This window comes from Tenrec ecaudatus, chromosome 15 (genome assembly GCF_050624435.1).
Source record: "Tenrec ecaudatus isolate mTenEca1 chromosome 15, mTenEca1.hap1, whole genome shotgun sequence".
Lineage (NCBI taxonomy): Eukaryota > Metazoa > Chordata > Mammalia > Afrosoricida > Tenrecidae > Tenrec > Tenrec ecaudatus.
In genome coordinates this window covers 11,504,522-11,519,337 of record NC_134544.1, presented here as the reverse complement: position 1 = coordinate 11,519,337, position 14,816 = coordinate 11,504,522, and the positions used below count along the sequence as shown (strand labels likewise).

At 40.8% G+C, this 14,816-nt stretch overlaps 1 protein-coding gene across 1 annotated transcript in view; it reads left to right on the top strand.

Moving 5' to 3' along the window:
• Positions 1 to 14,384, top strand: part of CDH7 (cadherin 7) — a 136,253-nt gene extending 121,869 nt beyond the window's left edge. Inside the window, exons 7-10 of the mRNA XM_075533207.1 lie at positions 8,467 to 8,603; positions 9,735 to 9,856; positions 10,534 to 10,651; positions 14,110 to 14,384. Coding sequence (XP_075389322.1) covers positions 8,467 to 8,603; positions 9,735 to 9,856; positions 10,534 to 10,651; positions 14,110 to 14,384 — 652 coding nt within the window. The remainder of the gene's footprint in view (positions 1 to 8,466; positions 8,604 to 9,734; positions 9,857 to 10,533; positions 10,652 to 14,109) is intronic.
• Positions 14,385 to 14,816: the final 432 nt, after the last annotated feature.

Below are 14,816 nucleotides of genomic sequence, written 5' to 3'. Positions count from 1 at the left end.
CGCTCAGGGCGCGGCAGCAGATCCTCGCGCGCTGTCCACAGGATCATTGCCAGTCAGAACCAACCTGAGGCACCGACAACAGCACCGTCAGATTTCAACATTGTCCAATACACCGATTGCATGATTTTATTTATTTATTGCTACTTTTGGGGAAGCACGGATATATTCTGTGTGTGGATACACCAATTGGAAGCTCCGTAATGGGAATGCCATTGGGAGCTACAAAGAAGGGCAGATTTAGTTGCTCCCTGTGAGTCCACAGCCGCATTAAGCACAGCAGACTTCCTTTTGTATCAGATTTGCAACACACTGAAGATTGACAGCCATTGAAGGTGTGATGTCAGTTCTGCTGCTGTCCAGTTTAGAAGATCTGACACAAAAGAGCAAGAACAAACTAGAGTTCAATCCGGAAATCTTCATGTACAGTTTTCTCATCTTGCCAATGAGAGTACAGAAGACTGTAAGTAATCATATGGAAAAATCCAAATTGTACAGTAAGTTAGAGCTGAGGTCATGGCCAGAAATAGGATCTCCTAATTCTCAGTGTATGGTTCATAGTGGAGCAACACAAGAAGCATGTGCGAGTGCCATGGAGCCTAAACTCGGCAACAATTCTCCCACAGCTATCACTTCAGATATAATTGGAAAAGGCTTGCTGCTTAATGTGATGTCATAAGTCTGTCTCAAGTGGGCACAGGATGAAGATAATTGTGCAGGAAGACAAAATAAGGGAATAATAGAGGGCCAACCTGAGGGGAGGCACAGAAATGAGGATGCACATGACACATCAAGTCCTCAGTCAATGCAGCCATTTATTAGTATTTAGAGGATTGGGGTAGAGAGTAGTGGGGGGAGGGGACGTGGAAAATGACTGAATCATAGGGTTGTAGAGGGTAGAGACTTCAAGCTCATTTAGCAGCAATTTCAGATCCTAGAAAGATGGCTCAAACAGGAGGGTTCTGCATTCTGGCTTCACAGACTAACTAGTGTGAAGCCTTAGTTTCCAATACTGCTACAGGAATGAAAATACCCACCTGCATTAGGCAGAAGGTTTACTTGGATGGTAGCAAAAAAATCTTAAGGCTTATGAATTCCTAATGAGAAGTCTGAGCCTCTGCATTGAAGGACTGGTCACTTGGCAGCATGATGTTATCATAATGTCATCAAGGGCCTTTGCACTTTTTGTCAAGTACTTGTCACTTCCTATTCCATAGACCAACTTTGTTATTACCATATATACTCGTGTATAAGACAAGTTTTTCAGCACAAAAAATGTGCTGAAAAACGGGTTCGGCTTATACATGGGTCAGTGGTTCCCCAGCAAGGTGTAGCATCTCGCGGGTGATTGCCATCCCTCCGCTGTTCATCCAAAGCCCAGGTGACACGGCAGGGCTTTGAATGTTTGTTTACTCACATCTAACCAATCAGAGCCATCCTATGACATGGACGACTCCAATTCGCAGAAGCACCCGTAGTGATTCACTTACACCAGCAGCTGAACTGGTAAGGATCTGTCTGTGGCTGTGCTCTGTCTCTCCCCTCTGGTCTCTGTGTTAATTCACATCCTGCATTTCCCACCCTAGGCTTATACTTGAATCAATCCGTTTTTCTGGTTTCCCAGGTAATAATTAGGTACCTCGGCTTATACATGGGTCAGCTTATATCCGAGCATAGGCAGTACTCAATTTCACTTTACCCTGAGACTTGTTGAAGCTCCTTCTTATTTACAGGAGAGCCTCCTGGATCTTGTTTTATTATGTTCATACCCTAAATGAGAAGAAGGTAGAGGAGAAAACATCAAAGGCCAGCTAACTGAGCAACTCCCATCTCTCCTAAAGATGCCTAGCTCTGCGAGGACCAATGCCACCTGAGAGGCTGGCTTTAACAACAGAAGTTTGTTCTCTCACAATTGGAGAGACAAGAAAGCCTAATTCAGGGAACCGGTTCTAAGGAGGCACTTTTATTTTTTTCTATTGGCTATGGGAGCATTTGCTGTCTCATTTCAATATTTGTGGGCTCAGCATTTCTTGGAAATCTCCACATGTCTTGATATCACTCTTCCCCTGGGTCTAGGAAATTCTGAGTGTAGGGATCCTGCATTCAAATTACTACCCACACTCCTGGCTCTGAACTGAGGACCTTCTTTTACTTATTTAATCCATTTGATAGCTCGGAAGAAATGGACTCCAATTACAACCAAATCTTGTCGATTTTATCTTGTCGCCTTAGCATTACTGCCTGTTATCCTGCCTTATCAATATCATTGAGGATAGGATTTACAACACACAGGGTAATTACATCTGATCACAAAGTGGAGGATAATTGCCTCACCCCGAGAATCACTGTCCAGACAGATGATACATGTTTGAGAGGAGACAAAATTCAATCTGTAATACTGTGCATTCAGAAGACTTTCAGTGAAGCGTGGCCCAGCACCCATTCTGTATCTTCTCTCTTCCTCTTCTGGTGACTCTGTGTAGAAGCTTTCAAAATAGTTTACCATCTACCTTACCTACATACACCATCATACAATGCAGCTTCTACAGTAGTTCTCAACCTGTGGATTGCGACCCCATAACATTAGCAAAATTACAGTGATGAAGTTGCAATGAAAATAATTTTATGATTGGGAGTCACCACAAAATGAGGAACTGTATTGAAGGGTTGCGGCATTAGAAAGGTTGAGAATCACTGATGTAGAGGTTTGTCAGTGGCAACTGGCCTGCTTGTATGTTTGCCTGTTTTCCGTTTGGCTCGTTGTTTTTCATCTGGCTCATTGTTTTCCTGGTTTATTGAGATGTAAAGCTGTTCCCATTTTTTAATGGCCAGAGAAGCAACACTAACTGCTGTTATTATGAAAATATGAACGTGACCTCTCTGATTGGACACTTGCACGTGCACTGAAGGAAGCCAAATATCTTTAGCTGCAATCTGCAGGAGATAGAGGACTCCTATGCCTCCATACCCCACTAGCAACATCAGAAGTTGCCAGAAGCTAATGTTGGTCTCAATGAGAGAAACAGGCACGCTCACCCTCCTCTTTCCAGGTGACCATAATTGACTCAGGCACCTGCGCTTCTCAGCCCCAGGCCAGTGGGTCCAGAATGGCACAGAGTTGGTTCCTCAGAAGTAATGAGACCATTTCTTTTCTTCTGGGTCAGGATTGTTTCTCTCACATAATTTCCCAGCCAGTTTTTCCATTAGCTGACCCTCTGCACACTAAGTCTTCTGCATTTCAGAGGGGCTAGTAGAAAAGAAGCTCACCCCTTGATACTAAGACATCCTGAGTCCTTGTGACCTAGAAATAGAATGGTCACCAGAGCTGCCCTACACTGGCCTGGTCTAGGGGTGGCTTTTGGCCATGCATTGCAGTGGTCAAACACGTCACTCCTAAACAAAAGGTTGGCATTTTGAATCCATCAGGCACTATGTGGAAGAAGGATGTGACAGTGTCCTTCTTTTAAGAATTGTAGCCTTGGAAACCCAGTGGGTTACCAAGGGTTGCTTTGAGTCGGGAACTGATTCGGTGGTGACCTTACTGAGATCTCCCATCTCTTCCTAAGCCAGTACCTCCTCCTGCCCTCAGGCCTGCCTCAGCTTCCTCCCTGTCTTCAGTGAAGCAAGATACTACATTTCTCTTAAACTCTCTCGGCCCTATGGTTTATGGAAAGTATTTGTATACTGTGTAAGCAGAGATTGTACGGTGTATGAATATGCAGATCAACAAGACTAATTTCAGAATGTAGAAATGAATGAATAAAGGAAAGATATAAAATATTTTTTTTAATTTTCAGGTTACCACGTGTGACCCGATGAGACCACATTCTTTAGTCAAGCAAAGTTAGAGCCATTGCTTCAGAAAACATATAGAATTTATAAATGGAAACTACAGCCTATCACTAAGAAATAACACGAGGAAGCATCAAAAAGTTAAGGGAAAAATTTTAGAATTAAAAATATTATGCAATTGTCCCACACACTTGAAGCTCCCTTGCACTCATATTCAATGATAGAGAATTTGGTTGTCCATGGGGCATCTTCTTCCAAAGTTATAGGAAACTCTGTGATAAATAGATTCGGTATTTTGATGTGAGAGAGACTATGATTGGAGCCATTTTACATATTCAATGAAATCCCATTTAATGTGTTTGATTTCAATGTTATGAACTTTGAAACTCTGAATGAGAGACACAAGTGTTTTACTCACTAATTTTAGCCTGCAGTGAATTCCATGAAGTAATTTAAACAGATCTATCTCAAGTTCAGGCCCTTTTACTTCTTCTGGAGCCAGAAATATGTGTCTTCTTCATGAAAATGTAAACATTCTTAGTGATTAACTTAGTGATCTGAAAATAGCAGGCTTTCAGTATTCACTCACTCAGTGCATGGGCATTCATGTATAAGCCTCATCAATCATTACTTTGTTACAATTAACCATATATTTAAATGTGTATATATTTAAATATATATAGTTACTTTATCTATATGAACTAACTTCAAAATGTTCCTTAAAAATGGAACTAAAAGGTAATATAATTTTCCATGAACTTTTGAAGTTCTTTGGGATATGTCTAATAGTGTACACATGCAAACTAGATATACACATATCTAGAATAGTAAAAATTAGGAAAACAGCTATATAATGGCATGACAAGTGGAACATCACAGAAAAGAAAATTTGCTCAGAGGCCTTACGGGTTGTGGGCAGACTTACCAAGCCTCAGAAACCCTGTCTAGCCTCACTCAGAGTGGGTTTTGCTTTTTGGTTTGAAAATCAAATAATAAGCAGTTTGGGGTAGAAAGAAGACCATATTTAAAGTAGCTTTGGATTTATGATCTGTTCGCCATTATTTTTTGCTCCAATAGTCCTGGTCGCACAGCAGGTTGCTCACTTGGATGCTAACCACAAGGTCAACAGAAGCCATCGGGTGCTCTGAGGGAGAGAGTTGCAGCCTGGGCAATCCACACGAATGGTTCTTCCATGTAAGGTCCCTAGGAGTCAGCATCGACTCCATGGCAGTGAATTTTTGTCTCCTGGTATGATTCTGGCCCTGGATAAAAACAAACAAACAAAAAACTTCACCAGTGACTAAATAGAAGGCAAGCCAAAGGAAAGAAGTCATAGAATTAAGAGCAGAATTCACTGCATTTGACATCAACCACAAGAGGAAAGTATTTCATCAATGGAATTACATCGTGTTCTTTGACTAACCTAACAACAGTTATAAGTCCCATTTCAGAGTGACCTAGGAAAACAAGAAAAAAGAAACAAATCACTCTCAGAAGCAAGAGCAAAGGGCTCTTACCACAGACTCTGCAAACCCAATGAGGGACATTGAACAACTCTGGGTCCAACACACGGAGGCCCTGTGTATCTCAGAATGCAACCCTGCCCTGACCCTCGCTGTCCTCACCACTGTTGCTAGGTGTGAGCCCTGGTGTCAGTCCCCCTTATTGAGGGTCTTCCTCTGTTTCTCTGACCTACCACTTTGCAAAGCGTAATGGTTTATCAGGGACATGACTCTTCTGTTATCATTTATGAAATGAACTGCCACACTTGCTACTCAAGAACACCCCAACTCTACCCCTCACAAGATGGATTTATTTAGGTTTTTTTGGCAGTCCAGGATCCTTCAATATTCTATTTAAAAAAACATATTTTATTGTGTTTGGGTGAGTGTTTACATAGCCAATTAAGTTTCCATTAAACAATCTCTATACATACTGTTCAATTATATTGGCTACATTTTTCACATTATGCCAACATTCTTTTTTTTTTTTACTAAATCATTTTATTGGGGGCTCTTACATAGAAAACAGTCCACATATCCATTATATTAAGGGGCTATGTACAAATATTACCATCCACAACTTCAGAACATTATCTTTATTTTTGAGCAACTTGATATCAGTACCTGTTTTTTCCCTCCCTCCCCTGTCCTGCATGCCTCATAAACCCTTAATATATAATGTCTTGTTATTTATCCTATCTTACACTGCCCCTTCTCTCCCTTCACCTACCGTCCTGGCATGCGACCCCCTCGAGGAGGCTTATATCACAATTGTTGCTATCAGTTCCCCCAGACCCCTATGTCCCTTCCCCTACCCACCTGAAGCTGTTACTCCCGCTTTTGAGGGGGTGGTCTACCATGAATTCTGCAAATTGAAATCTCTCGTCTATATGTATGCTGGTCTACCTGGACTTGCAAGGTAGGACTGAAATCATAATAGTGGAGGGGGCAGAAGGATTAAGGACCCAAAGAAGAGTGTGTGTGTGTGTGTGTGTGTGTGTGTTTGGTGATATACTGCCCCACCCCCACCCCCGATGTATCTTCTCTTCTTTGTGGCCCCTGTCAGCCAGAATGTCCAATTATCTCCGGATGGGCTCTCTACCTCAACCCCTCTCCTTCACCTCGATGAGGTTGTTTATTTTGAACTCCTGTTGCCTGTTCTCATGGACACTTCATGGTCCAAAAGGCTGGTGTGCAACTTCCACCTGGGCTTTTTTGATTCCCTGCTAGATGGCTGCTTGTTTGGCTTCAAGTTTTTAAGACCCAGATGCTTTACCTTTTAATTGCCGGCCACCACACTTGCTTATGCACCCACTTTGCCTTCAGGAATCATATTGGGAAGGTGCCAGATTGTTAGAATCTGTTAGAATCAAGTGTTCTTGTGTTGAGGGAAAACTTGAGTAGAGACCCGACCACCCATTGCCTCAATGTATTGCCTAATAAATATATCTGCATAGGACAACACTCCAGTCTTTATGTATTAATATATTTACTAATATACACATCTATGTTTATACCTCTATAAATAGTTTTGCTTCCTAGTTCTCTCCTCTATTTCCTTTTAACTTCCTCCTGGCATACTATCACGCTCACCCCTTGTTTGCGTCTCTGTAGTTCTTTCCACTAGATTTCAATTACTCCAACCCCTCCAAGAACGCTACACTCCCCCTCACCCTTGATGTTAGCACCCTAGGGGTCCCCTTCTCCATGACCTTACTTGCTCACCACTCCCTTTTCCCTGCCTCCTCTGCCCCCAAGGCCCATTGGTACTGTTGACCCTGTTGCTTTCTCCTTGGGTTTGCTTCTCATGCCTATTTTATCTTGAAAGAAAGCAGAAACAGCACAGACAGGACTAGAAAAACAAAACCACCTAAAAAGAAAAATGAAAGAAAGATAAAGTGAGAGAGAAAAACCATACATGACTTTTTTTCCTCATTATTCTTCACCAAAACCGTAAGTTAAGCGCATCACTTCGTTTGTTTTCCTTATGCACTCTCCAGCTTTCGCGTGTAGATGAGGTGATTGAAAATAACCTGGTAGTTTGAGTCAAACACACTTTAGTCCTCAAAGCGATACCTCTGCTTTCTAACACGTTAAAGAGACCTGTGGTAGCAGATTTCCCCAGTGCAATACATCCTTTGATTTCTTAACTGCTTCGTCCATGAGCTTGTAACCACACTCATCCAGTAACGACTCTGCCCTTGTGCCATTGCATCCCTGTCTGCAACACTCCTGGCGTGATGGGTCGTGACTGCTTCAAATGCCTCCCTGAACTGTCAGACACCTTGACTTCTTCTCAAATTCTGATCTATCTCAATCTAGCTATAGATTTCCAAGATCATATCTGGTTCTTGTTGATTCCCACAGGGAGGCTACTGTCCGAAACTACTTAAAGCATCTCATCGTCTCTCTGCGCCTACCAACAGAGCTGTGCTGTACCCTCAGCAAGACCTACAGTCTTCTCAATATCCTTCTACCAGATTTCTCTACAGAATTATCCCCATAAATGTACTACAAAGCACCCATGCTCCTCCACTCAAGCTATCCCATGAACCTGCTGTTTACTCTTAGTTTCCTTTCAGCAGAATTTAGGTAGCTCCCTTCACAGTTCTTCTTAAGCTGATGTCTTATTCTTCAGAGTGCCTCAGATTATATACTGTTCAGACAAGTTAGTACAAGTTTATTTTGGTTCAAAAGCTTACTAAAAACCCATGCAAAGTTCTTTCCAAATACACATATTTCATGATCATTTGGAGATGACTAGCATCTAACCGGTGTCATCAAGCAAAGAGATGATATAACGTATATCAGTGGTTAGCGTGCCTTCCTGTGTTTCGTCTTAGAAGGACCTATACGCCCAGGGCCAGGACAATGAAATACATTGTCAGTTGCTTTCAGAGCCATCATACTAATAAAGGACTTTGAAGTTTATAAGGGTGTGTCCATAGCCACAGGCAAGCAGTAAAGATGTTAGGATTAGAATACGGACTACTAGCTTATAAACTCTGCATAATAGGGACATAGAATATGCATATATTTATATTACTGAAGTGACAGATCACGGGATCGGCAAGATTTACTGATTTCTCTTTGGAATTAATTAAATAGTTTTGACAAGGTATGATTTTAACAAACATCAACATTGAAGCTTTTTTTCCCCCCAATATTCAATTAGGTATTCAATTGACAGGAACACAGACTTGGAGAGATACTTCAATATCGATGCCAACAGCGGAGTCATTACAACCGCCAAGTCTCTGGACCGAGAGACGAATGCTGTTCATAACATCACAGTCCTCGCAATGGAGAGCCGTAAGTTAAAGGTTGAAAATGAAGCTAGGGCAGAGACACTGGGAGTAGAGATCAAGTTATGAGTTTCTAAATGCCACTTGAACCATCATCATTCAGTCCAGCTTCTCTGAACTGAAGAAAACTTGAGAATTACTCATTTTTAAGCTGCGATATGTAATTATATCCACTAGCCGTGTTGGCTACTATTTACAAAGTTTGTTAAATGAGATGCCTACCACAAAGTGGCCTTGAGTGACCTTCAGAGAGCTTCTTGTCTCTTCACAGTCCTCCTTCCCGTGTTCTGTTTGTACTGATGCAGAGCAGCTGAGATTGCATTGTTGACAGAAAGCATTGCATTGATATCTAACAAAAACACTCAGTCTTGTAAATTCTGAAATTGGTGTAATTTTAGTTTCTGCTAAGAAAGTCATTGAAAGAAAATACATGAATGTATTTTCTATTGCAACCTAGTCGTGGTGTCAAGGAAGCATTGAATTACTAACTGTACGGTTGTTGGTTCATACCTACCAGCCACTTCTCAGGAGAAAATTGTGACTCTAGGCTCCCATAAAGGTTTATATAGACTCAGAAACCTATTTAGGGCCACTATGAATTATAATAATTTACATGACAGTGGGATATATATTATATATTTCTACATATGGAGGGAGGAAGATGAGGCTACTCTCATAAAGACACAGTTTCAGAAACCCACAGGGACAGTCCTACCCCATTGTATAGGGTTGCTAGGAGTTGGAATGGACTCAATGACAGTCAGTGAATATAAGTGTATATTAATACAAATATGAATTCCAGTAAGAAATATGGGAAAACAGCTATTGACTAGTTATTTTTATTTTTAATACTTTTAGACATAAGCACACTTCTACATACATTTGCATATATGAAATTAGGCACTCCTAATCTGCATATTTATGTAAAATAGTAAATATTTGCATGAGACTTTATAGCTTCTGCAATGTGATGGTTCCATACTTTATTTGAAGCTTATTATTTAATTATTAAAATTGTGCTTTGAAGAGACAAATATTTTGTTGGCTTACAATTGTTTTTAATTTATTTTTGTAAAGGAGGAGTAGAATCATGACTTTTCTGTGAGAGTCAATGATAAGATACGTTCTTCTTTATTAGAGAATCCATCTCAAATCGGGAGAGGCTACGTGGCCATCACAATCCTGGACATCAATGACAACGCCCCCGAATTCGCCACGGACTACGAGACCACCGTGTGCGAGAATGCCCAGCCAGGGCAGGTGAGGGTCCTCCAAATGACTCACGCTTCCTTGGCAGTTGCTTTACAGTTTCTCAGCAGAGGTTGCCTTGAAGGAACTGCGAGCTTGAAGCTGAAGGGTAATCAGCCTGATTCAGCAAACCCAACACTTTCGAGGAAGCTCAGAAACTAACATTAAGGATGCTTTTAAAATGTGGCTTAATAGGAATGATGGAAATTCCACAGCATGGAAAGCTCTGCGTTATCAAAACCCCATTCAGTGGTTAAAGGTTTAGATTCCTTTAAGAAGAAGTAAAAGGTCAAGCTTGATTGGGCAGTTCCATTTCTCCACAGCAGGACTGTCATACTGTGACATTCTCACACTTCGGGGAGTGCAGTGTCTATGGATGGGTTCCACTCAACCAGCTTGATCTTTGCCCTGTGCTGGGTCCTGGGATGGTTTCATCCATATCTGCCTCTGATTCCCAAAGATCCTAAGTAAATTCAAACAAGAATTTCCATAAGACACAGTTCATTTTCCAGAACCCTCTTTTTATTTTGTCCACATGACTGTGTCTGGGCCTTCTGTCTTCCACCATCTTACTCTGGAAGGTAGCAGTTATTGAAAAGTGTCTAATCACTAAATTCACTTCCTGCCACCTCAGAAGATGTAGTTGACTACACCATCATGCATTCACACCTTACATTCTCTGTTCCAAGGTCATCCAGAAAATCAGTGCAGTGGACAAAGATGAGCCATCCAATGGACATCAGTTCTACTTCAGCTTAACCACTGATGCAGCAAACAATCACAACTTCTCGCTGAAAGATAATAAAGGTAAGAGGTTGTTCCAGTCACTTGTGCAGGCAGTAGGTACAGATTTTAAGAAAGTACTTTCCACTCTCAAAATGCTGATTATGGATTATTTTTATTAGCAGGAAAATTAATTAAGGGACAATGAGTCCCTGAAGTAATTTTCATCTATGGATTTTCTGTCATTAAGAAGAAGTTGTGATTTAAATCATCTTATGCCTAAATCCCAATTGAGGAAAAAGCCAGATCCATTCCCCCCTCTCTTTTGTTCTAGGCACTTGATTTCTTAGGCAAACATAAGCTCATTACCAGATTAGCTAACTGGTTGAGGGGAAGGCCTTACTTAGGATCATGTTACATAGATATGGTTTGAGACATTAAGAAAATAATTCAACTATCTCCATCTCCACCTAGAAAAACTTTATTTTTAAATATTTTCAATGAAAACATGACCTACTGTCTTATCTCTGTCACAAAAATAAAAGCAATCTATGCAAAAAACCAAATGTATTCAGAAAGCAAAGAAATAGAAAAGGAAGCCTAACAAAATCACTCCAACTCATCCCAAGGAACAGGTCTCTGGAAGGTGAACAGGATTGATACCAATTTCCTAACGGTCATCTACGAAATATGTTCACAACTACCTCTGATGGGATTCTCTTGATTGATAATGGATACTGACGCTTATAGGAACTTGTAAAAGAAACATGAGAACCTACGATCTACTCTCTAATTTCAATGATACATTCATTTTAATTTTAATTTTTAAGTATTTATATTAACTCTGTAAAAAATGACAACTGATATAACGTGAGAATGTCCCTTACTGATAAGAAAAATCCAAATATTCCGTTCATTTAGACAGTCTGTGCATCAGATTGATGTCAGTCTACAAATGCGTTTGACTGAGGCCTACACCTTCTTTCACCCAACTTTGGCTCACAATTTCACTTTGAAAATAATTATCGCTCCTATGTTTTCTCTGTGCATTGGGACACTGCTTAATTCCTTTCGCAATATGAAAGGAAGCATGTCTGCTTTGTGGATAATACCAACTCTGGGACTTGATGGCAGTGGGAAGGACCTAACCTTAACCCTGGGCTTCAGCCAACTCAAATGTAGAGAGGGCCATATCTGACCCCTCTGAAAGAGTCTTCACATGCCACCATGACTGCTGGTGGCCCTTGGCAAGAGCATAGCCAGTACTGCCACACAACTGGAAGATTTCCCCCAGTGTAAACAAACCCAAATCTCCCACAGGTTTACTCTGAAGGAAAACGTGTGCAGATAAAACGAGGGAATCCATTCTTATGTTGACTTCTTAGTAAGCAGACAACATGGAAACAGCATTGAGTTGTTTCATCTCTTTCCTTGCATGCTATGCATTTCAGCATGCACGTCCCCATTTGTTGTTGTTGTTGTTATGATATTTTAGAAACCAACAACTTCCTAACACTTTCTGTATAAAATACTAAATACATACACCATCTGAGCTAATGGGAGGCATATATGTGCCTTATCCTTAAATAAAGGGCATTTTGTTTGTTCATTTTGTTTTGTGAGAATAAACATATCTGACTCATGCTATTCTGAGAATAGTTTTGCTCCCTAAAAGCCCTGCAAAATGTAATATCAAAATCAAACATATGTATCCTTATTCCATTTTTAATCACAGGCAGTAGATTGACCACTTTCAAATAAAGTCCCTGCTTATGCTGTCACTGAAGACACAACAGATTCTAGCTTGTTTTTTTCATTAAAGCATCATTAATTCTTTCTGCTAGCATTGGATAGGTATCTTTTTTGACAGTGTGGTAAGGCGGCATATATTAAAATACACTGCATGACCTTCCTATTTATCTTTAATATTTTTATTAAGTCAAGTTAATTTAGAGCAGCCTATAAATTATCCCTACCACATGTCTGTCAGTTTATAATACTGCGGTAGCTTATGTATTTTTGTGATTCTGGCAACAAAGCCAATGGTACTTCAAAAAACAGCAGAGTAACCCCGGGTGACAGATTTCAGGAGATCTTGAACACTATGACATACTAGGAAGAAAGGCCCCTACAGCTACAAGAGGGCTTCATGAAGTTTGTGGGGAAATTCCATGATCTTTTAATTCCATTTTCTTCTATGAACTTGGTGAAACTCCATCTGAAAACTAGCCATTGAGAGTCCTAAGCATCACATTAGAACATGGTTTGACTCACTGACTTTGATAACATCATTAAGAAGGGTCATTCCTAGAGATGGAGATTACATGATGGGAAGCAGGGGGCCTCTCCTCGCCCAGGACACCCTGGGTGAGCAGGACTGACAGAGTGGGCCCAGAGATGGATTCCAACCAACCTGTGAGCACAAGACTTGGCAACGGCTTATTCTGTTGTACGGCACTTCACCAAAGATCGGAGTCAGTCCCCTGGATAGAACCTAAATTTGTGGTTCTCAACCTTTCTAAAGCCTGGCCCTTTAATCCATTTCCTCAAATTGTGGTGAGCCCCCAAACCATAAAATTATTGTTGTTGCTACTTCATGACTGTAATTTAGTTAATGTTATGAATCGGGCAACCCATGTGAAAGGGTCATTCGACCCCCAAAGGGGTTGCGACTGATAAGTTGACAAAAGCTGGTGTAAATGATCAAATTAGTTCATTACAATAAATCACCTAGATAAATTGTTAATATAGAAATAGTAGAGTTAACTTTGGGGACGTGGAGATCACAGGGTTGACATATAGATTTATTATTGATCACTACTGGAGTTCTCATAATTACCTTGTTTGGATGAAATAGAATTTGGGCTATAAATTAAACAAAAATTAATTATCTTTCCAATAACAACATTTTTATATACACAGGACTTTGGTAACACTATAAACTGATATAAACTTTTAAAATAATGACATGACTTCTCTCTTCAAGTTCATCTCTATTAAATAAGCCTAGGGTGACTTATTGTACTTATTTCTATGTTTGGCTTGGAATTTATCAAAGACAGGGTGCATTGATAGAGTGTACTTGGGCTATCTAATGCAACTGCAAAATATTTATCCTACTCATTTCAACTATCCTTTCTATAAGGCTTGAAGTTTTTGGTGAGTAAAAGCATGTAGCATATAGGTAAATTTTAAGAAATGTCCCTTAACATGGATAAACATAAACAGTTCCATGTTCAGTTTTACTTACCACAATTTGAGAGGGTCAACTAAGTGTGACTCTATCATTTGGAATCAATCACAGTGAGTTTTGGCAAGAACTCTGTGTGCACAATGACATAAATATATAAATGCTAGGAAATTTAACCCACATTTGGAAATCGGTCTCTGTGTCTAGTGATACTCACAATAGCTGAGTGAAAAGCAGCATTATTGCTTGAGCTTCCCTTCATTTCGAAATTAAACAGTAAAGTAAATAAAGCTTGGAAACTCTGATTGCATCAGAAAACAGGGGTTCACACCTGTCTCTTCCTTTACCCCAGACAACACAGCCTTGGTCCTGACCCGGAGAAACGGCTTCCGCAGGCAGGAGCAATCTGTGTACTATCTGCCCATCTTCATAGTGGACAGTGGCTCCCCGTCACTCAGCAGCACCAACACGCTCACCATCCGGGTGTGTGACTGTGACGCGGATGGCATCGCCCAGACCTGTAACGCAGAGGCCTATGTGCTGCCCGCAGGCCTCAGTACTGGAGCCCTGCTCGCCATCCTGGCCTGTGTCCTGACATTACTGGGTAGGTACCCTTCCAGTCCTTGAGCTGAAGAGCAGCCAAATCCCTATACAGTCGACCATATAGCCTTCAGCACAGAGGTGGGGACTTTTATTTTTTCTGCCAATGGTCATTTGGAGATTTACAATGTGTGCAGACTACACAAAATAATGTACTTAAAACTTAGCTTGCTCTATTTGGTCTTCCCTTCCATGAACACATCCCCAAGGTGATGGCTGGAAATTCTTCTCTTGGGTGAAGGCTGTGACGTTAGCTGGCCTTATACAGGCCCCCTGCTGTTGGAAAACTTTCATATTTTCTTTTCTTGCTCTTTGGTAGCACAATCAAGATTGTACCTGGTGCTGTTTTACCTCACTGAGCAATAGATGGCCAAGTGTTTGTCCACTGTTTCTAGCGGTGAGCTCTAAAATATAACTCGGAAACAAGTAGTATTAATTTCATCTTTACAACATCAGTGA